This window comes from Sebastes fasciatus, chromosome 16, assembly GCF_043250625.1.
Source record: "Sebastes fasciatus isolate fSebFas1 chromosome 16, fSebFas1.pri, whole genome shotgun sequence".
Lineage (NCBI taxonomy): Eukaryota > Metazoa > Chordata > Actinopteri > Perciformes > Sebastidae > Sebastes > Sebastes fasciatus.
In genome coordinates this window covers 22,793,634-22,818,584 of record NC_133810.1, presented here as the reverse complement: position 1 = coordinate 22,818,584, position 24,951 = coordinate 22,793,634, and the positions used below count along the sequence as shown (strand labels likewise).

Below are 24,951 nucleotides of genomic sequence, written 5' to 3'. Positions count from 1 at the left end.
CTGCGACTGGCAGATGAGCCTTTTAGCAGCGGGAGAAGGATAGTCATGCAGCCCAGTTCTAATTAAGGCAGCCAGGTCCAATGGCCTTGTTTCGCCCCGTCTCCAAAGAATAGCTCCCTACGCTGCTAATCACATGCAAACACACTCATTTGGCCTCGGAGTGTGTAACTAATCAACTCTGTGTGAAGACAACCCAGTGAAAGCTTCCGTTAATCAAAATCACCTGTATTCTAAAGGAAAGCTGGAGAGAAGAGCTTACAATATACCTTAAAGTTTCATTTATATTAATTGTAAAAAACTGTCAGATTATAAAGAATAGATTTAAATGTTTTAGTTTCTTGGAAAACATTTGGACAAATTGAATTACAAATGCTTTCTGCCCCCAGTCATTGTTAACAACTAACTAGAAGGTAATTGAGTGCCAAAAAAATATTAAATCTCAAACACAAGGTTGGCCAGCATCCCAATTAACCTGAAGGTATACAGTTCTAGAGATTTTGTATAATTACATTTTGAGCGTATTTTCTTGTTGCAGTTCAGTAAGTGGCGACTACCTCACTGCACCTAAACTGCTTCTGGTGTTAATGACATGTGTCCAGACTTTCTTACCCACACATCGGGGCTCCTTCCCACTCCAGTATGGTGTGGTGGCATTGCGACAAGTGAGCATTTTGGGGCCTTGCAGCTTGTAGCCGGTGGAACAGCGGAAGTAGGCTTCTCCGCCGGCGTGGAGGTGCGTCACAGAAACCTCTCCACCAGCAGGCTCTTTGGGGAACGCACAGCTCAGCACAAAGGCTGCAGAGTAAAGAAAGTGAAAAAGGGACAAAGGAGTGTAATACATTGAGTAAAAATGTTTTTGTTTTTTTTCACATGATTTTTTTGGCCTCTCAGTGGCCTGTATTGGACCTAAAACAGGACCTCTAAAACTGAAATGCATTATTTGATAAGCATAATATGAATGAATATTCAGTGACTTGCATCGGATTAGGATAAACATACTAATTTGGTTCTGCCAATGTAATATCAGGACAATGTATTAACCCTGAGAGACCCACATAGACCTGTTTTGGTCTTTTTTAGGTGGGCGGCAGGGGGTCTTTAGTGGGAGATAGCAGGTCACATAGAAGTGGTGTACATCGTCTGAAAGCTGGGAAACTGAATATTAATTTGAGATGCAGGTCAGCACTGTGTGTCAAGTTGTTCTAGTCATAAATCATAAATAATCATGAATTAATTAATTAAAATTAATTGTGAGAATGTATAAGGGCTTAGAATTTCATGATTGAAGTATATAATGGCCATTCCCATGCTCTATTATGTCTCATAAGTTGTTGTAGCCATTTTTGGGTTGATACCATTTGCTACACAGATTTGATGCTATATTTAACCATATTATACCACTCAAGAATTGATAAATATGATCAATAATTCCTCCAAAATACCACATTAAGACACCAAGACCTTGAAGAATACCATAGAAAAAGCCATGTTGTGATTTGGTATCAAAAATCTTTTGATTTCTGCAAGAATTGCATTTTTTGGCGATTGGATGGCGAGTACTTCTTTTCTGGAAACTGCTCAGAAACGCCCTTGTTTTCAATATACCTAGGAAAGCCATCTGTCCTCTGAATGCCCTAGGTCTCTAGTTTGTGATTGTGAAGTTTCATGAGACTGTGATTATCCTAGAGGTCACATTAGGTCATTTTATACAGTGAGGTCAAGTTTCAAATAATGGTCTATTGAGGTGAGAGGTCAAGGAACCACTTTGAAAATTGCCATGCTTGTATTCCCTTGCCAAAATTTGGCCTCACTCCTAGGTTTTCTAGTTTCATATGATACCAGTATCTTCACTCTAGCTTTCAGTCTCAGCCCGCAACAGCCTCTTAAAGATGTGAATGTTGGCCGGGATCGTCAGCTATCCCGCGGGCCTCAGAGGATGTGATTGTCGCTGTGGTCTGTCCAATGCGTAACTTGTTATGCCCAAGATGTCACAAAGTAGGGAGTGTATAAAGACTAGCACATTATTGCTAAATGCAGTTTAATTATAAAGTAAATTAATTGGCTAATTTCCAGCTCTGTAATGAAAGTGGAAATAACTTAATGCATGTTCTGATGACGAAACACTTCATCAAGAGACCCGCTTGCTCCAACTTATATCGCAAATTTGAAATATTCTGCCAGCTTCCCTGAGGCCTGAGGGAGATTTTCAATGTGGAAAAATGACATTCAGTTTCATTCTGAACAATTCAACCAGTTCTGGCCAAAACAAACCAGCCAACAATGTTAACTGGCTCCACAACATAATCCTCTGTGTCCTGCATTGTGTATAACCCCCGCTGTTGTGTTGTATTGTTGACCATGTTGTCTCTCCTCCAAAACACCACTGAGCGCCCATACACATTTAGATATGGAGGGAAAAAACAAATTGTTTTTCCATTCTAATATGCCTTCCCGTTTCGCACACACCCAACCATCAACTTTGCTTATAAACACCCCCGGCTCTTAATTCATTGCAGTTTAGCCGTTCATGCGGTATGCAAATTTGTACAGAGACATGTTTGCAGCACTACAGTAATTAACATCACTGTGTGGCGCGCTGTAGAGCCACTGCAAATACTTAGACAAATGGAAATGTTCCTGATCAGTTAAACATCATGGGCCTGTAATGTGATAGCTGGAAGAGGGATTGCCTCCGTAGTGGCTGTCAAAGAGTCGTGATTCCAGTAGGGTAAGATCAATGTTGTTGTCCTGTCCCCTTGTTTTTGAATAAATGGTGTAAGATGGGATGGAGTTCACATGGATAATGGAGTGAGCTAACCAAGTCTGTAATGGAAGCTATTAAACAGCCTTCCCTTCCTGTCTTAACAGCCGCACTGTTCTAGCTCATTAGCGTAGGTACTTTAATGACCAGACTAAAACTTTTAAACTTCTGGCAATGTGTGAACAACAAAACAAGCAACATAATTGGACCCACTATGGCTGGTGCTACGATCACAGTGTAATTGTGTGCCAGGAAAATTACAGAAAGCTTTTTTAAAAACTGCAACTATGACTCAAACTTTGCAAGTTGCACGTCAAGTTTCGGCTTAATGGAGTGTATGCAAAGCCTTAATAGGAGCTAAAACAACAAGGGAAAAGGGCATACTGAAAGACCTGTCTGCGCCGAAGTTGTACTTGCAGTCTTGAAAGCAATTATGATGATAATCGGGCATGGGCTATGTAGTGTAAACACCTTAATCTATTCATGATTAAAGTTATTTGTTGTTTGCTAAATTAAGATGTGGACTACAGCAATTTTCAGCTGCATAGTTGAAGGGTTGTTTGGTGTTAAGCTAGTCTATAGAAATTAACTTTTTTTGCTCGATTCTTATCACATTGAACTTCACAGAACTCTATCACTGCAGTATAATAGGTTCTGTTGGCATAAATCAAAGCGGTAGAAATGGCAACATTGTTCACATGTTCAAACAAACAGCAGCAAAAGTGCACTCTTGGATGCCCCTATGATAGATAATACATGATAAAGTGCCCTCTGGGGTGTCCTTTCTGTAGAGAAAACGGGATGACGTGCTCTCTAGGGTTCCCTTCCAGTGGAGAAAATGGGATGCAGTGCCTTCTAAGGTGCCCTTAAAATTGAGAAAACATGATGCAGTGCAATATTGGTAACCCTACATGCTATAAAAAATGTATGCACGCTGGTGCCCCACCACATGCAGCTACTGCTCTTTTTATTTTTTGAAAATCCATCCGTCATTGATCCTAGTAAGTTAATGTTTACTAAGGAACTCCAAGGTCACAACAAACATAGTTTGGTTTGTTTTGGTGGTTTAAATCATACCTGACCCATAAATTATCCCGATAAAGTATAAACACCAACTCATAAAATATTTGGACACAGGTTCCATGATAAAACTGATAAACAACATCATATATTAAGAGCTTGAGCACACGGAGAAAGAGAAAACTGATGCCCTATAGTAACACCCATGAATTCCTTTGAATGTATTTGGGTTCTGAGGTCTTTGTCGGCACAGATGCAGAGCTAGTGGAGGTTAAACGATTAGAACGAAAGATTTGACACTCTGCAGCAGGTTGGATTTGAAGTGCTTTCATTCAAGCCAGTTATTATAGATGGAAAAAAACAACCATTTAGTGATATTTCTTAGCATTACCTTGAAGCTAAATTCGATATTCAAAAATGTTGTTCTATCAATCTTTGAACTTGAACCCGAGGGAAAACAGCCCTAAATGCATAATGGCCATAAAGGCGTAAAGCTGCCTCCATCTACTATGTTTTCATCTGCAGACTTTGGCTTTTCTTTTACACAAGCCACTGGTTTCCACCATAATGAAACAGGCCTTTCTTTTGCACTAAATCAGTGAGCCACAGGGACGAGGTACACCGCCCCTGGGTCATCCATTCAATTCATAGTTTATCACTAGCTCCAATGGACCTAGTTATTGCCATTATCATAGCAGCATTTACATCCCCATTGAGCATGCAGCGGGAGAGCTGGAGGCAAAATTGTGGAGCCAATTCCTGAAGTATTAAATTACGAGCGGGCCCCCATTCCAGTAGATGTGGTGCTGGGCCATAAAGTCTGATTGTTTTGCCATTACAAATAATAGATCCACAGTGCAGACAGCCAGGAAGATTAGCTGACGGTACTGTAGGACCACAGGAAACACATGTGTCTGTCTTTAGTTATTTCCTTGTAGAGAAGAAGAAATGCTCACATTGGTAATACTCTATTTCACAGCATGACTAGTATGGACGAGCACAGATCAAATCTCAGTTGTAAAAAAGTGTCCACTAGAGACAGGAAGTTGCAATGTACACCAGTAAATATTAATGTCAAAATGGACAATAGGCTCGTTCGAGATGAGCCAAGCCTGCGCAGAATCGATTGCCGGCAATCGCCGCACAATTCATGCCGGGTCGATCTGTGTCCGACTTGATCCCGACTTGCTCTGACGTCATGCACACGTGGGCAACGATAACCTCAGGAGATCGAGGCGGCTGCAGTTTTTAGAGCCATGTGCCGCAGTTGCTCTTCACCGACTACAAGACCCAGGGCATGATGGGAAACGCCTGACTGTCGCCTGATCAAAGAGCTGATTGATTCTTAGTTTTGACAATAAACACCACGTTTTGTAGAAAATATTACTTTTCTGTGTAATTGTTATATTCAATGCTAGATTGTAGGCTATTAGTCTCATGTTGTGCAAGGAAGATTTAATCTGTTAACAAATACATCTTGTGTGGTGGTTGATGATAATGATGATAATAAAATAAAATAATGAAAATAATAAAAAATTATGATAGTGAAAATTATAAAAAATAAGAATCATAAAAATAAGACTTCTAAAAAATACAAATTATAAAAATAAGAATTATAAAAATTTCGCTAAAATATAGCACTTATCAAAAGTAGCAATTATAAAGCGCTTTACAAGGCAGACATAAAGAGAACAAAGAATAGAATACAATGCCAAATCCACACAAGCTATCCAAACGTGGTCTGGAAACGACAAGTGGCCTGTAGATCGAATCTAACAGGATGTAACTACTTATGCGACTTCCTGTAAATGATTTGAAGGCTGCTGGAAACTGTCCGACTTGACCGCAGCTTTGTATCACTGCCCCCAGCTGCTGCCGCCTGATCTCGTCCACTTTCCAGGCGGGGCGAGGTTCATCTCGAACAAGCTTAATAACCGTGATAGCGTCACAACCTTGAAAGATGCAGTCACAAAGCTTTACAGGTGTGTAGTTGAGATCAAAATAAAGGCCGAGTTCGAAGATGGGTGTGGTCCGAGTAAGGGTGCCGGAAGCAGGCCATTGGACCCTCACTTTACACCCCTGGCCTGATTTGGCATCGCAGCCTGCATGGTGTGATCCCATCGCAAGATTTTTTCTAGTTTAATATTGTTTTAAAATAGGTTTGCACAAAAGAATAAGTGAGGAAAAAATAGATCAAAGCCTGTGGGATTTAAATGGCACAGTTTGAAGTTTGTCACTTGTCATAACCAATACATAATCACAAGGCATCTGAACATGGGCTAAATGTTTTTTTTCACTATATTTTTGTCATTTTTCAGTGCTTGTTCACAAGTTCAAGAGGAACACATCCTGTCGTGCTTTCTTTCCTTCTCTCTATCTCCCTTATCTGTGCAACAGTGATGGATTTGTCCTGGCTTTTTTGAATATAAGTTTTTTATTTGCCAAATCGAGAACGCTGCTCCTCAACTAATAATGGACAAATATTGTTGACTAGGGCACAATAGATGAGGTGAGGAAGCCAGTAAAACTAAGTAATCCACCGCATTGGGACAAACAAATAAAATGCATTTCAATTTAGGCCTAATAAACTGCTGTGCTGTTGTATTTCACATGATGCGTGAATCCCTTCAGGTAGACAGCTGGGAGAGATCAAACTTGGCAAGGGGAGGGCAGGAGATAATGAAACGGGGTGACAGAAAATGGAACACAAACAATGAATGGAGCGTCGATTGTTATATTTAATGACGGTGTATTTGGAGAATATTATCCACCACGTGTTAAATCAACATTTTGAGGGGTAGAATGTGTTTCCAAAGAGAGAAAATCCTGTGCTGATGAGTAGTCATCTCTGGTCAGTTGTTGTTTTGTTGGAGATGATAGCATCCTGCAGTTAGCAGGTGACTGGCGGGAGAGTGTGTCTCACTGTATCCAAGCCTCATGTCCTGGCTGTGTACCAAAGCATTACCTTTTTACAGAAAGATCAATAGTGTTGTCTCTGGGAGAGTGATTCAGTTGTAGAAAGCCAGACCATAGTTCTGCCATGATATGGCCTATTGATATTTATGCGGTTGGGTTAAAAACTCGATTTTAATGGTCGTTTACTCAATAAAGGCTATTAAAGAGAAATAACTTTGGACTAGAGGCAGCGTCTCATCGATGCTGCTGAAAAGTCGTGGCAGATTGGGGGATCGCTGCCAGTGGCAGAGGTCCTCCGGCCAACTCACTTGTCAACCCAGCTTATTAGTTACAGCCAATCAATACGTCCTGTAAAGCATCACCGCCATTGATTATGTTTATATACTTCACAACATCTTGAGATGACAATTCAAGCTCTCACATATGTTAAGAGGTCAGATATGATGGCAATAATTTCATCAACTAAATAATAAAGTTTGTGGTTAAATTCCATCGTAAATTTTAATTAAATTTAAAATGAAGAATCTTTTTAATTGGGAGTTAAACTGGTTGTACACATTTGCATGTACAGTGTTACATTTAATTATCAGGAACCACAATGCTCATGCATATAAACCAGTTTTCCTTTTTAAATAAATGACAGCATTCCTTGACCCCTCTGTTAAAAAAGTCAGAATATAGCTAGTAGAATTCTACTTTTTGCCAAAGCACTCTGTTGCATGCCAGAACTGTAATTAAACCATCGTTATGCTTTTGGAAGAATGATATGGTTTTCATTCCCCTGGTGTGTATTTAGTTTGCTCATCAAACACTCAGCTCAACATGCTTGCAAGTAAAATTGCAGTCAATTCTTATTACAAAAGTAGTAGGTATATCATTTTTCATATGCATTGCAAGAATATACATTCCTGCATTGATACAGGAATATTTGTCCACCAAAGCGTTTTATTTTTTTCCTGATGCCAGTGTATTTTTTAAATACTTTGCAATGGAAGTGTAGTGTAATGACGCTATGCTACAAACGGCAGCAGCGTGAAGAGGGGATGAGCATCTATTCTGCACGTTTGGCATCACTTTGCGGAGTGCTGCACGTTGGCGTCACTTTTTACCTAGCCCTCCAATCACAGTGGAGGAGGGGCGGGACAGTACCGCAAAGACCAAGTGTCATATATGGAGGCTACAAGTGCTGAATAATAATACTGATAATATAATAATAATACCATCATCTCTCCCTACACAGCCTTCCCTTCACCCAGAGCAAGTAGGCTCAATTGTGCTGACATTTTTACTTCTGCAGGTATTCCGTATCATAGCAACCAAAGCGTCTCAGCTGAAAAAAATGTTGAGCCTCTCAAGTGCTCCCAGCTGGGCGGTTACAAAAGCGAACCTGATGTTTTCAGCTGGGAAAAAAAATTGTTTTGGTGGATTGAGGCCTTAGGGCTGTCACAATATCCGATTTTGACTACATGATTATTGTGGCCAAAAGAATTCATGGTAATAATATGATCACAATATCTATAGAACATTTTAAAAATATAAATAAATAAAATATGCTATCAGTTAAATCCATGTTTACTTGAACTTTGTTCATTGTGCCTTTTTTTGTTTCCTTTTTGGCAAGTGAATTACACTCAAAATACGAGTGTAGGGAGGTGGAGAGAGTCTGTAACCATAACTGAACCACAAAAGAGTGATTTAAGAGGGACTGGATTATTTACACAATATTATCATATATGTATTATTAACACAATATCAATATCTCATAACTCATAACTCAATAACACATCCCCCCTCGGCACAACATAAAAAAAGCCTGGGTCAGTCCTTCCTGCTGGGAGCCATCAGGCTCCACAACCAAGGCCACCTTTGACTTCTAACCACTGGAGCACTTTACACTTACTTTACATCCTATATACCACTTTATAGACTGCACATATGTACATATTACATTTATTTATTGTACATACTAAATTCTTTTGTATTGACGGACTGTACACACTATGTTCACCCATTCATTCTGTATCTTTTATATCTCTATTTATTGTTTTAATAATTTTTGTATACCTGTACCTCTCCTGCGTTTCACTCTGTTGCTGCTTTTGCTGCTGCTTTGACACCTCAATTTACCTCCAGGGATTAATAAAGGTTCATCTTATCTTATCTTATCTTATCTTATATTTAATATCACAGTTATCATCAACACTGGCATATCACAACATACTGTCAGTAATGAAGATGTTGTCATTATAGCGCAGATTGCATAGCCAGGCCTGAGTCTGTCCCAATACATTTGTATTGATACCACTTCCTATAGGCAATAACTTGGATTCAGACAGCTAATTATTTATGTCATTAATAAACCTGCCTCTTTTGTCTATATATATGGATTCCACCATTGCAATGGTGGCGCAATCATACTGTGAACAATGATAAACCAACAATTATAAAATTAGGAGTTAATAAATAGATGCAATTGTTTTTATATATACCCTAAACAGATATATGTGCTATTTCATCAGCAAAGAATACTGATTGTGTGCATATACTGTAGAGTTGTTTACACTCAGGATGCATTACATGTCATATGTGTTTTATGTATGGTTATTTTGTTAGTTGCATGCATGTATTTTTTCATATATCGTAGCTGCATTATTGTTTAATGGACAATGGATGTTCTATGTAGATGAGGATATGTGCATTATGTATGTGTATTGAGGAGAAGATGAGGAGAAGGATGTACATGGAAAAAAGTATGCTCCTACTGCACATTCTATACTATCTAAACAGTAAAACACACCTATAATCATGTTCCGAGTGTCAGGCCCACTGCTGATGTTATAGAGGCATCCATCAGTCTGCCATCGCAGGCAGAGCCAACGCTGTAGCAGATATTAATTACCCTGAGCTGAGCTCCATCCCTCCACAGTTCTGTCTCCTTCTCCACGCTTGTCCAATCACATTTCTCACAGCCCATTATAAAGGACAAGGTGATACTCTGCTTACCAAGGGGAGGACCACAAATTGAAATATCTTCTGTGTCTCCAATATGTCTAATCTGCTTCTAGAAATCTGATCCCTGCATTTTTTCTCATTAGTGTAACTAAATTTGCCATCAAAATCAAAGCAAATGGGTTGATTGGTGGACAGCTAATACTACACAGCTGACTGCAGGGTTTTTATAGACCACTATAATATAGAAAGTTGTCTATTTATAAGTGAGGGTTTCATAGGTGCCATAAAAGCCAGACATCCCCTTAGAGGATTGATCCTGTCGTCAAATAATTTATTGATATTCAAATTTGATTTCTCTTTTTTCCGCTTTGCTCACCATTAGTCTGTGCTGTCACAAACACATGGTCAACTGTCAATGGCTAGGTTTACATGCACACTATTGTCCCTGCTAGTCTTATCCTCATATGGTATCTCTGTGATATCAGTTAGTGGGGAAAAAAACTGATAAATGGCTGAGATTGACGGTAAGTGCCTGGCAATGACTTGTTGTGGAGTAAATGCAATGGGACGGGGGAGGGAGATTGTGGCTGAATGTTATTAATGTTATCAATAACACCTTTAAAGGGCCAGTAGATTTCGGAAGATTTACTAGCAGAAATGGAATATAATATTTGGAACTACGTTTTCATTAGTGTATAATCAGCGGAAACTAAGAATCTAAGAGCCCTTCATATCCACATAGGGAGCGGGTCCTCTTCACAGAGTCCGCCATGTTTCTACAGTAGCCCAGAACAGACAAACCAAACACGGGCTCTAGCGTGAGCCTTTCGAGTTTTTACGTTACCTGAAGGCCACCGTATTTCTCCGACACACTTGTGGAACTGCTGTAATGTGAGCCGCAGATTGCAAAACCATGGTACCGCCAGCCGCCGTCTGAGTTCTGTTGCTGTTAAAGTAGTGTTATTATGGTAAGAATGGCCTCTGAGCAAGGTGAATTAACACGGTTTTGCACTCAACGGCTCATGTTACTGCAGTCTTTGAAAGGGAGGCTGGGGGGTATTCAGCTGGTTGCAATCTGCAACCATACCACTAAATCCTACACACTGCACCTTTAATGGAGTGGGCATTTTTGACATCTGACATTCCAGGAGCAAACATCTGGCATTATATCCAATACTTTGGCTATATTTATCATAAATGCCTGAATTAGTCTCAGCTCAGGACACCCTGAGTTTCTCTTCAATTCTAATCCAGGTCGTAGATCATTACAGCTTTTATCATTATATATTTTCTGATTAATATGTATGTGACAGGTGTGGATGGTGCACCTGCACACATGCACAATATCCTGTAAAATATTGCACATCAAATTATGCTGAATAAGACGTGCTGAAATGCAAAGAGGGGAAGTGAAGGAGAAAAGTGCACCTACTGACAGTGTCATATATTCCAACTATTTGTCACCGTCTGTCCCCATCGATGCATCACCCTGTGTGATCTATACTGACCCCTCGCTGTCATCATTCAGCCTGACCACACACAGCAATATTCACACATCGGTGAAAGGCTGATTTATCTCATGTCAGCGCCACTGTTTTGATGGTCGCTTTCATTTTCGGGCTGATGAAAGTGCCACGGTAATGTGGTGGAATGAATGTTTTGTCCACCAGCTTCCACCATCAACTCAAATCGATGGGGCATGTAATTGCTGGCCACTTTGTGTGATTGCTAAGATAAACAGACATTGTTGCGGACATGGAAGATCAATGTCAAGCACAAAACAAGCGAGAGAGAGGAAGGAATTTATGGGCCATCATATTCACCGACAACATAGAGTAACTATCTCTGCTGACAGATTTTGCTGCTGGCTGCGCACTCTTCTCTTGTAGTTATATTGATCACATTTAATAATTAATTCTGTATAGTTTTAATCTTTGCAAAGGCCAATGGAATTCAGCACTCACAAAAATACTGAATGTGTTAATTCCATAGAAGTGGACGTAGTCACTGTGATGTTTGTGGACTATGTCTAAAACACATGGACTAAATCTTGTTTTTTTTGCAACCAGAAGTAACATGAGAGGGTGGATCTAAGTACAAATGCTGACCCACACTGGACAACACCGTGGTAGCGACCTGTCAATCACAAGGTAGCCACGCCCTAAAGCATCCCCTGCTTTATGGTCTATTTGACTCTCATTCGGACCATCATTTACTAAATAAACATCAAGACTAGTAACTAGTGATTGAGAGCATAAACTCATGTTTACTGAGGTAATAAATCAAGTGAGAAGTCTCTCATAGACTTCTATACAATCAGACTTATTACATATGACTCCAGAGGAGTCGCCCCCCGTTGGCTATTAGAAAGAATGAAAAGGTACTTCCGCATTTGCTTCACTTTTCAGACCCGGCTGTTGCCTCCTGGTTAATTCCAATGGAAAGCTATCTTCCCTCCATCTTACGTTGAGCCAACATATCAATGATGACAGTAACATTTACTGTCAAGTAGAGATTATAAGGTATCCTAGTGGAAAAACTTGGTTGTGGAAATGATGCATCACTCCACTGTGTTCCCATGTTTCTATTAAAATCCCACTGTTTAGACGAAGGAGGGCATCATAGGTCAAAATAAGGAGACATAAACATAAATGCTATGTCTCACAAACATCCTTTTATAACTGACATGTATTGGTACTTCATTTAATATTTGTTTTATAATAAGTGTCCATAAATAAAAGAATAAGGATGAGGAAAAAATAGATAAAAGCCTTTGGGATTTAAATGGCACAGTTTGAAGTCGTTTTTTTTGTTTGTAGATTGTCAGAACCAATAATTACCAGACATCTGAACATGGGCTAAATGTTTGTTTTTTTCAAGAGGAACACATTCTGTCCTGCTTTCTTTCTTTTACTTTCCCTCTCTGTCTTATCTGTGCAACAGTGATGGATTTGTCACGCCTTTTTTGAATATAAAGTGTTTTGTTTATATTGCTTTCTGCCCTCTCACCGATCTGAAATTCAAATGTTTTGTGTCAACAAATATAGAACCCTGAATTTGTATTGTGGAAAATTCAACAAGTGCTGAGAAATAATACTGACTTATGAGAACTGTTTCCCAATATGACATTTAATGTGCATGTGATCTGAATCCATTGTGATCAGGCCTAAGCACGACAACATGGTACTACTGGCTCACCTTGGTAATGCAGCAGGAGAAACCCGGAGTTGTGCCGTTGCTCACTACGGAATCGGATGGAGATCTGGTTGCTCCAGCTGCGCAGCACGAGGCCCCTCATCAAGACCGACTCGTTGGCGAGGATGGAGGGTTCTCGGCCACCCGTGTCTTCCACTGTCACCTGCTCCCCCTCCAACACGCTCACATTTAGCACCTAAAAAATAAAAAAAGAGAAACCATATGATTGAATGCCTTTATTGCTGCACCTCTGTGCATCACGTATGATGTCATGCGAGGAAACGGTTCACTGACTAACCCTTTGCAAAGGGTCTTTGAGTTATCCCTTGCACAAAGGTGACAGTCAGTACAATATCTTTTTAGCACTGTTAGAATGAGAGAATTCTATCTGCTCTGAAAAAAATCAATCGGCAAAATTCATAGACTTTTAACCCCAATACGGAACATAAAAAAAATCATATTGCACACTAACTGTTGACTTATGAGGTCTCAGTTCACACCAGATGGGATCTTAATTCAGCACCCCCCACTGTCGTGTTTCCATTTAAAGCCAAGTTTAGTCTAACGATGTTGCACTGAAAAATGGGTCACCTGCTGTATTGCTTTGCTCAGTTGTCTACCAACACAGTTCTACAGGGATATGTTTGGTTTCCTTCGTTAACCTGCTCCCGGATGGTAGACACGTTCTTGAGTGATTGCTAGAATCTGTCTGGGTCATTCCACTCATGGTTTGTTGCATGATTGACTCATCCTCTTTCTGTGTTTCGCTTTGTGCCTGTAAACCACTCCGACAGCAGTGCTTTATGTCTTCAACAGGTTTGAACAGCATCTGCAGCTAAATCTGGTGGAGGAACCTCGGGAGGATTGCATGTAGTTAAACTGTCTGGATAATAGAGCACTGACACATTTTGGAGCAACATCTGATTCATTCCCCCACAGAACTTTGGGAGATAGACATGTTAATCCAGCAGCGGCGGGTCACGGTCATTATTCTGTATGATAAAAATAAAATGCTTGTGTTTGCACAATAGAGATTTCTGACTTCACCTACTTCTTCCAAGGTGTATGGGGAAGGCAAAAAGTCTTCACTTGTGTTTGCATGGTTGTTTTAAAGGAACAGTGTGTAATATTTCGGGGGATCTATCAGCGGATATGTAATATAATATTCAAAACTATGTTTTCATTAGTGTATAATCACCTGAAACTAAGAATTGTTGTGTGTTTTTGTTAGCTTAGAATGAGACCTTCATACCTACATAGGGAGCAGGTCCACTTCACGGTGTCCGCCATTGTTGCTCCGCCATGTTTCTACAGTAGCCCAGAGCGGACAAACCAAGCACTGGCTCGAGAGAGGGGCCTTTTGCTTTTTTACGTTACCTGAAGGCCATCGTAATACTCTGACGCGCTTGTGAGACTGCGGTAATGTGAGCCGCAGAGTGCAAAACCTCAGTTCCTAAAGTAGCGTTATTATAGCCCGTTTGCACGAAAAGGCGTATAAATGCCATGCTAATGCGCAAGGCATTTGCCGTGCAATAATTATGCCTTTCTTGATTTCTGCGTGTCTTTTGTACGCCATATATCCTGTACTGACTACAATGTAAACGCATCCGCGTATAATTGGTACGGTAAGAATTAGTGATGTAGTGTAAAAAGCAATAAAGACTACTATGGTGGGCGGGAGGGGAAGAAGATGGGCCCAAAAAACACTGGACTTTTAATCCAGAGACTGCGGACATTTGTGTGGCGAACAAATGACACGCGAAAAGAGGAGTTCAAATGACACGCCAAAATGCTAAAATGCATACAAATGACAAGTGGAATGTCTGTGTAATGTTGTGGTATTTATACTCCTTCGCGTGAAACCGGGTTGGTTATTATGGTAAGGATGGCATCTGACCGAGGCGAACGGCGTTACCACGGTTTTGCACTCGGCGTCTTACGTTACCACAGCCTTGGGAAGGAAGGAGTGAGCAGAGGGGTACTCAAATGGTTGCAATCTGCAACCACACCACTAGATGCCGCCAAATCCTACATACTGTCCCTTTAAATAGCATTGGAGTTTAACATACTTTTATTCAAGCTAATCCAGGTTTGAATGTATATGGAGTTCAAATAATTTAGCATTCTTTATTCAATTATTTAGGTAGTTTTTGTTTTGTTTTGTTTTGCTCTAAAAAGATGCTAGTTGCATATTAAAGATAACTAAACCTCTAATTACATTTAAATAACTAAAATTTAAGATTAACCAGATGGATTAAATATTTGCTAAATTAATAGCTAAATGTTTTGTGTATTGGCCTGTGCTAATAAAAACAAATATCACTGCTCAGAGCTCAATGAATCTGATTATTTTAAACCATCTTGCAGCTAGATCCAAAATGACAAGTGCACCGTCAAAGCTAATTCAAGCGCATCTAGCGCAACCTCTCGGTGAAATTCATAACATGTTCTGAAAGCTAATGCTGTAATAGGCAGTGGGCTCAGGTCTCAGGTACGCCATGAGGCAGAAAAAGGGTCGCCCTCCATAGGCCGGTGTCCCTGAGGTAATAATATGTGTGCAGGAGAGTTAGTGCAGCAGCCTGGAAAAGCTGAGACAGTGGGCAGGATGAGCACATTGCACGACAGCGGCGGCAAAATGAATTTGGCCAGCTTGGCTAGCTGTCACTCAATGGAAGGGGAGCTGACAATGAACGCAGAGAGGCTAATGGACACTCTGAGACGGAGCTTAGAGGTGACTTCTCCCCTGAATGATCCATGAGGTCAGACACTTTGATTGATTTGATTTTTATCGCAACCAGAATTAAACACGAGACACCTCTGGAGGGATTCGGACTTACTGAAAACACAGAGAGCAAACAGCAGATATCCTTTGTTTGTGTTACAACATCACCTCTGTGTATTTTTAATATAAAAACTGTGCATCTTGACATTTAGTTTTTGCTGGAGCTTTAAACAACAGTGTCACAGTGAGTAATAAAGGACATGATTTTAGAATCTCTGTTTCTCAAGGGCAACGGCAATGACAAAGCCTTTGGCACAGTTCTTTTTTTTTTTTTACTCCCACTTCTGCCTTTCTGTCTCTGAGTTAATATGGAGGGCTTGGATGTTTTGCAAATCAGGTTACCTCGGCTACTTGCTCATCTTATAACTCCATAATTCACCCCACAGTACAGCACAGTAATTCTCCTTCAATTTAACATCCACACTCAACGGATGAGATGACAATGTGGAATTGCAATTTTACCAACCATGGGTTTAACTTGATTGACAAATTTAGACAACCATGGAGGCTCAACTCTAAAATTACATCTATATTTGATTGTGATTGATTGTTGGCATTGCTGTCTTGTATAATATAGATTAAACTTGAAACATTGTTAAGGAACTTCAAGGAAAAGTATGTACTTTGTTATTCACTCTAATCTTAAGGCTACAGTGAAGCAAGGTTGAATATGCATGATTGTCCATAGCTTATCACGATTAACCGCACATTTTATATCAGTTCAAAATGTACCTTAAAGGGAGATTTGTCAAGTATTTAATACTTTTATCAACATGGGAGTGGGTAAATATGCTTGCTTTTCTGCAAATGTATGCATTTATTTATTATTGGAAATCAATTAACAACACAAAACAATGACAAATATTGTCCAGAAACCCTCACAGGTACGGCATTTAACATAAAAAATACATCCTCAAATAAACTGCAGCCCAACAGGCAACAACAGCTGTCAGTGTGTCAGTGTGCTGTATTGATTTACCACAAACTGCATGTGATTATCATAAAGTGGGCATGTCTGTAAAGGGGAGACTCATGGGTACCAATAGGACCCATTTTCATTCACATATATTGAGGTCAGAGGTCAAGGGACCCCTTTCAAAATCGTCATGCCAGTTTTTCCTCGCCAAAATTTTGTGTTATTTAGCCTCCTTCACCACAAGCTAGTATAGCATGGTTGGTGCCAATGGATTCCTTAGGTTTTCTATCACCCTTTAGGAGCCCTATACAACCTAAAAATCACAAGTTGCGTTAATGCATTAAAGAAATTAGTGGCGTTAAAACAATTTCTCGTTAACATGTTATTATTGCGTTAACTATGACAGCCCAATTCTTTTTTTTTTTTTTTCCAAGTCAGCTTATTGGTTTTTGGATTCAGATAAAGTAAAAAAATAGATAAATAAGTACCAGAGCCTAATAATAATTTCCTTCATCTCTGAAATTCATTCTGAAATTATGAGTCTGTAGTGTTTCTGTTGCCTCCAACATTATGTAAAGCTGGCAAGTAAATAAGAAATGGCTGATATTCCACCAAGGTTCATAAATATTTCAGTCAAGCATCTCTCCAAAAAAAAAAAAAAATCAGGCTAGAAATGTCCTTCCTGCTAAAGCCCTCCGTGGAACTGGTGGAAAGCCTCTTATCCTCGCTCACTCTCCCCTACCCCCAATCCAAGTCTAGTATCACCGCCTTAATGATATCAGATGCTGGATATTCCAACATTTCATAAAATGTAATTGTGATACAAATTTAATGACAATGAATCTGAGCTCAAACTAATTGGAGAAATAATTTCTACCAGCCATTTCAACATCAAGTAAGGCTGCATGTCAAAAAGTATTAGGCAGACTGATAGAAATATTGGTGTTATTTTTGTCCACTAAATGTTTTTTTGTTTTTTTCAACTCAAGAAAATCATTGTTGTTGTAATGCACTTTATGTTTGTATCTGTCAGAGCTTCTTCCACTGACTCAAATAGGTGCAGAACATTGCTGCTTGATTAACTGGCACCAAAAGATTTATATGGATATATTACACCTGTAGCCAACTTATTTTGGCTCTCTGCATTGGCTATAAATCGTACTGCTGATTTTCAAAGTACTAAATCACGTTGCTCCACATATATACAGTATAGTCACTGACTAGCTGACTCCATAAATTCCTTGGTGCCACCTTAGAGCGATGGATGGGATTTTGATTGCCTTTGCAGATAAAGTCACCGGATATTGGAACACCCATTGAGATCAGACAGGCTACATCTTTAACTAAATCACTTCTTACGACGTTCTATCATAGCAAAGATTGTGAATATTTAATATGTTTCATCTGGTTGTGTTTGATTCCCCTTAATTATTAATATGACTACAGTATTTGATTGCTTTTATTTTGTCTGTCTATTTATTTTCGTTTAAATAATCCAATTTTATTTTTAAGTTTTTCTCTGTAAAGCATTTTGGTCCTTTCTTTGTTTTCCATGAAGAGCACATTGTACATTTTTTTTCAAAAGAGTGTCATAAAAATAAAGTTTATTATTTGTGTATTTTATAAATTGAGATCAGACAGTTTTCCTATTTTTTTTGACGGAAATATTTGATCATTTTCAGTCTTTGGCTTTGATTGTTATTATTATGTATTTATTATAATAAAAATAAAAATAATATCAATAATAATAATAATGCTAATGATAACAACAACATTAATAATAATGATTATAATAATATTAATAATTATAATGATAACACTAATGATGATTATAAGGATTATTATTATTTTGTTTATTATTTTTAGTAGTAGCATTATTATTATATATTTATACTGAGTCATCTGTAATTCAGTTCAGTTTTACAACATGGTATTTATTGTTTGTTTGGTAAACATCCCATTGTGCAGGTGTTTATGGCATTGTGTCCATATGGTACGCACGCTGATATTGCAACAACTTATTATAATCATATCCAGCAAGGCCAAACAGATTGCAGGTCTGTGACCACTTGGTTTGCATATAATGTACCAGGGAGACTCGTGAAGGACAGGTGAGCAGAAAGCTGGACAGTGAGCAGTTGGACTGATAGTCCCAGAGGACCCTATCATCTGGCATCCACCCTGGGACCTGTCAGTGCAGCCAGCAACAGCTGTCCTGCCTCAATTATGAATCATTGGCCATGTCAGGAGACATCACACTACCTTATCTTCACCAGAGCTGGAGCCAAATGCCCAGAGGGGCTCCTTTCTCGCTGTCTCTCTCTCTCTCACATACACATACATGTGTGTAGCTGTGTGTGTGTGTGCTCGTGCACACATACATGTTCCTCTGGACTGTAATGAGAGCAGGCTTATTGTAACTCCTAGTTGGAATCTCTGCCTCAGCAGACACATTTGTGGGACCGGGGATTTGGCTGACCAAGCACACTTCTGCACCAACCCCAACATTATCAGAGGATTCCATCTAAACATTGTGCTGCTCCATTTTGAGAATTGTGTTGAGAGAGAGTGTTTCTTTATCCAGGTTACTAACAGGAAGCTCTAAACAATGCAAGGAATGGAAGACTGTCCTCTTTCTAATACCAATCGTTAACCCTCGAGCGCTTCTTTTTTCCCTCCAACTGTTCCAGTAAAATATTTCCTGAGCCCCAATCAAAACGAGAGGACTAGAGGAGAGAGGGTCATCTCTCTCCTCCAGCCACTGTCTTTTCAATCAAACCACTATAATGAACAGACCTCCCTGCAAGGCCACAATACAATTGACAGGCCACAACTGCCACACTCGGAATACAAAAGATGGGGGACGAAATCTCCCAAAAATAAAGGTTTTCAAAAGGATAACAGTATTTGCAGGAGTGAATACCTTGATCTTGCTGTTTTAACCGTGATCTCTGTAGAACAGGGAGCTTCCAGGGTGCTGCAGTGTTAAACTATGTGAGTGAACGGTGAGCAGAGGTGAAGATTCATCTTATCGCATCGAAACAGAAAGCAGGCTGGCATGGCTTTTAATCTGTTACTACAGAGTCACCGCTGGTATCTGACCGTCCACGTAAGAGATGAACTAACAAGACTATAGGTGGAAACCTAGGCGTATGTTTGGTCAATGTGCTAAATTGTTGCCAGATTATTACAGAGATAGTCAGCGGTTGTGTCTATAATTTGAATTCCTGGATATTAAAAATGTCCATCTGTCATTTTTCTGTAGTGGTCTGAGTAATATTTGCTCTTGAAGTGTACTGAAGTAGCATATCACATGACATAGTTAAGCTACATTTGAATAAAATAATTGAGGTCTGCTTTAAGTTAATAAATTCAATAATATAATCATGCTAATTTCAACAATTTGTTGTTCATCTCAAGTGTTATTGTTCTATTTCAGTCGCCAACGCACAGTGGACAGGCATCTCAATTAAAGAAGCCTCCTTCTCTGCCCGAAGATTTGCAGAAATGTGGCCAGTCCGTCCTCAAAGCAGACTGTTTTCTTAGTCTGACAAGTAGGCATATACTGTAACCTATTTATTTTTATGTTGACAGCATGTTGTACTATTGCATTTTGTGAGTATTTTCTAAATATTGAAGTTTGAACTTCAATATTGGCCGAGTGGCGCTGTCCGTGGTACTGAAATGAGGATTTATTTCTGGCTTGTTAAATTAGTATTTAACCTTTTGTTGAGCTGTGTGTGATCACGTCCCTTATTTGTCCACATGAGGAAAAGGACACGGCAAGAGGGTAAAAACATGGTGCTACTTGATGAATTCAATTTTTAGAAATGGATTAAAATATTCCTGCAAATGTCAAGTTCTGAAATTCTTTTATTAAAGGTCACAATTATTCTATAAATGTTACCTTAACAGCTGCAATAAATATCCTAACAAGCTTCGTTGTGTAGTTGGTTTGTGATTTATTTTCATTAATAAAAATAAAATGAAAATTAATTCTCAGCTCAGATAGACATTACTTCTCTATATCTTTAAATAGCAAATAGTTGTTTGCTGCTATATTAATGCTCTGAATATCATATAGAGAATATTTTAAACAGACCAGTCCTAGGTTGCATCCCATGAAAATTATGAACATGCCCACATCCTCAAATGTTGGTCTTACAGAAAACATAGCAAGAAAACTTTCCTGCTTCAGCTTCCAGACTGTATAACATATCAAACTGTGTCAACACCCTGCAAATATAGGATTACACAGCAACAACAACCGCATATGTACTGAAGTGATCAGATGATTAAGAGAAGTTACCGGCGGAAACACTGTCACGCCATATTCACTTTGAAAAGTCAATGTCCAATGGGGGAAACACCAACACTCTACCGGCCAATGGCGTAACTCCATTACTCAGGGACTCCGTGAAATGTAATTAGGGAGTTACTGTCTGCTTGAAAAAAAAAAAAAGGAAAAAGAGAAAGAAAAATATTTCTCCTGGTGCTCAGAAATAAACAATCTGTCAAACAAATTAGCCTTCTTCACACATGGCATGTAATCTTTATTCACTCATTTATTAATTTATCCGTAAGCACACACATGAGTTAACTGTCCTCAGAGGCTGGCTCTCACTGATAATTTACTGTGCAAAACATCTGGTGGTGCTCTGCAATGAACATTTACAGCGACGCACAGGAGCCATTGCTGATGCAGAAATGAGCAGTATGTAATCAAAATGATCTCACTATACATGGAAATTAAATGACCCTGCTGCTGGGGGCAATAAATCAACAGCCATTGGACTCACCAGCTGCAGTGTCATCATTACTACGGCTGATGCAGCGGAGCACGCTGGTAGTATACCTACCTCGTCGCCCCATATCTAAGGCGCATATTTTATATTATCTTGGTACACCACATCCAGTTGGTGTTTTTGTGTATCTCCTGATAAATTCATATAAAAAACACAATCCCTCCGGTGCTCATTATATGGCAAGCGTTATCTTAATTGAACATTCACCTCTATATGAAACAGCCAAGGCCGTTTCCTGTTTGCCCTGCTGTCTAAAACAATGGACCCTTACCAATCAGCGTAAGCTGTATGTTAATGAGAATGTGCCGGAGCTGGTGGCTGAAGACAATAGGCGCACTAACTTGCTCATTACTTATGTCACATTTTGCAAACCTAGTCGCCAGAATAAAACGTTGGCATACGTTTCTGCAAATCAGAGATACGTTGAATCGCAAAATTTCTGAACCAAAAATACATTTCTTATTAAAATTTCTAGATACATGTATCAACGTTAGTGTTTTAACCGATTGTGGGTCCTGGATGAAAGTCCCATGTTTGACCCACCCATCCACCTCACTACACAGACTCAAGCCTTGGTTATACTCTCAAACAGAAGCACACATGGACAGTTGGACTTGGTAAATGGACTTGCGCTTTTCTAGTCTTCTGACCACTCAAAGCGCTTTATACTACATGTCAACATTCACCCATTCACACACACATTCATAGACTGGTGCTAACCAGGATCTAATCTAAATGTTCATTCACAGTTATGGCACAGCCTTCGGGAGCAATTTGGGGTTCAGTATCTTGCCCAAGGACACTTCGACATGCAGACTGGAGGACTCGGGGATCGAAAAGACAATCTTCTGATCAGCGGTGGACCCCCTCTATGCAGACACCACCGATGTGTAGTAGTTCTGTTCATACTGTCCGCTTAGAGGACGCATTCCACACATGCGCAATATGTTGCTACGCTACCGCTTGTAGCGGTGTGGCCAAAACAAATTGACGGTAAATGGACATCCAAACAGAGCCTAAACGTACACCCTCTGATGACGAAATTGACGTCATGCAGACCCTAGCGGACCCTCACATACTCGCTGACGTGGAAACTTTGACTTTACGCAGACTTTGATTAGAAACGTATTTGTGATAAGGTCAACAACAAATGTAATCCAGGAGAAAATATGTTCCCTCGAAACATAATTGACAATGCTGTTTCGTAATATGGGGCATTTTTATAACCTGACTCTGAACATTCTAAGAAGCCGTCATTGGAAATAGTTTGATAAAGGGTAGGAACTTTCAAGAAAATACTTGGCAGGTGATCCAATGAACTATCTGTCAATCAAACTATTGCCAAAGCCAGTCGGGAGAAAAGCGAAAACATCGTTACCATCGAGAAAAGCCTTCAGTGTCGTTCTTTGCTCTTCTTTCAATGAAGAAATACTCTTCTGATATAACTGATGCTATTGCAGCATCTACGCTTACCTCTTCAGGAGCCGCCATTGTTGTTTTCAGCGAACAGTCGCCTCTCCGTGTCGCCTCACACACACCTAAACCACGCCCGTAGCTGCCAGTAGCTCCTCTTAGGACGCTGATTGGCTCGTGGTCTGGCTTGAAGCCTGACGACAGGTTTTTCGTGTGATACGTGATCCCAGTGATTTTCGCGTGATCACGAGAATCCAGCCTCCGAGTGCAAGGTATGCATTTTTATGACCATCGTCTCAATTATGATCTTTTTTTCACTCCCCTCCAGAAGCTTACAGTAAAGCAGACATTACAGCCCTCAGCATTTGAAACACGTTCAATAGATGAGACTCTTGCTTTCTGATAAGGCAGCCTCACCCTCTGGGGTGCCTGCTGGGCATTGACATCTCTGTTTATTTGCTGCAGTGTGCATTTTTTGCATAGATTTAAATTCATGCATTGCTAATTACTCTTCGTATTTTCCAGGCATGCATCTTTACTCTTCCAGCCTCATCACGGCGCTGAGAGAGTTGGAGAGAACATAGCTTTCTGGCAGACAGAGTTTTTCTCCTTTTGACAGCTAGCTGGGTGGAGGAGCAATTAGTGTCACCTGAAAGCATTCCTCTCGGGATGACTAGGCCCCGTGAAAACTCATCTCGGAGAAACCCTGGCACCCTAAAAAGCTCATCAAGATCAAACTGGCCTTCTTTATGTCCTGCCTTACTCCTTCAAGGCACAACATGATGAAGGCTTCCCTCTGCCTCATCTCAGGTTGATTAAAGGCAGCAAGCCCGTCTTGGCCTCCGTTGCGGGCTCAGTTTCTTTGTGACATTATCTGCCACGTGTTGCGCCGCTTGTGCTGCTGGGGAGTCACAGAATGGCTGAAACATCTGCGTTACCACCTCTTAACAGGTTGTTGCTGGCTGAGTTTTTAAGCTAGATGGATAGATAAGATAAGAAGATACTGGTATCATTTGAAACTAGAAAGCCTAAGGAATCCATTGGTACCAACCATGCCATGCTAGCTTGTCGCCGGGATGAATGATAAATAATGCGAAGTTGCGCTAAATTTTGGCGAGGAAAAGCTGAGATGGCAATTTTCAAAGGGGTCCCTTGACTTCTCACCTCAAGATATCTGAATGAAAATGGGTTCTATGAGTACCCACGAGTCTCCCCTCCACAAGCATGCCCACTTTATGATAATCACATGCAGTTTGGGGCAAAAATTATACAGTTTTTTGTATCCAGTATAAATGTGTTATTTTCACCTATAATGGTGAATTTGAATATTTCTGCATATTGGGGTCCCTAAACAGTCTTGGAATTTAAAAATTTGGATCTGACTGGAGTGCTGAGACTCTTGTGGATCCAATGAGCCCAATCATGTGTGATGATGTTTGTCCCTATAGTAGCCATTTCATTGTAGTGAGACCATTTTTTTAAAACTTGACCTGTGGTGACCTCTAATAATATAACCACAGCCTCATGAAACTTTACAGCCACAAACTAGAGACCTAAAGGGCATTCAGAGGATGTATGGCTTTCCTAGTTAGATTGACAATTAGGGGGTGTCTGAGCAGTTTTCACAACAGAAGCGCTCACCATCCAATCGACAAAAAAATGCAATTCTTGCAGAAATCTACAAATGTCCAAAGTTTTCAAAACCAAATCACAGCATTGCTTTTTCTATGGTGTTCCTCAAGGTCTTGGTGTCTTAGTGTGGTATTTTGGAGGGATTATTGATCATTTTTGTCAATGTCCAGTGATAAAAAATTGTTAAATTTAGCACCAATCCAAATGGTATCAACCCAAAAATTGCTGCAACAATTCAGAGACCTAATAGAGCATGGGAATGGCCATCATATATATATATATCGTCATGCTCTACGCTGTTATACACTTTCACAATATATTTTTATTTCTTATTAATGACACAGAGTGCTGAGCTGCATCTCAAATTAATTTGCAGTTTCCCAGCTTTCAGGTGACGTACACCACTTCTATGTGACATCTACTGTTGACTTTTTATCTGAACATGAACATCCCCTATCCCCCCACTCCTACCACTCTAAAACAAAGAGGGCAGAATGGTAAGGGGTTAAAACTCCACTTTTAGCCAGAGGCAAAGAGGGAGGATTACATTGCATTTTAA

General features: G+C 39.8%; 1 protein-coding gene across 2 annotated transcripts in view; it reads right to left on the bottom strand.

The window, feature by feature from the left end:
* Positions 1 to 24,951, bottom strand: part of LOC141752883 (seizure protein 6 homolog) — a 125,297-nt gene that overhangs the window by 23,236 nt on the left and 77,110 nt on the right. For both annotated transcript variants that reach the window (XM_074611124.1, XM_074611125.1), the window contains exons 4-5: positions 12,848 to 13,040; positions 610 to 795 (exon numbers count right to left, since the gene is read on the bottom strand). In XM_074611124.1, the coding sequence (XP_074467225.1) occupies positions 610 to 795; positions 12,848 to 13,040 (379 nt within the window). The remainder of the gene's footprint in view (positions 1 to 609; positions 796 to 12,847; positions 13,041 to 24,951) is intronic.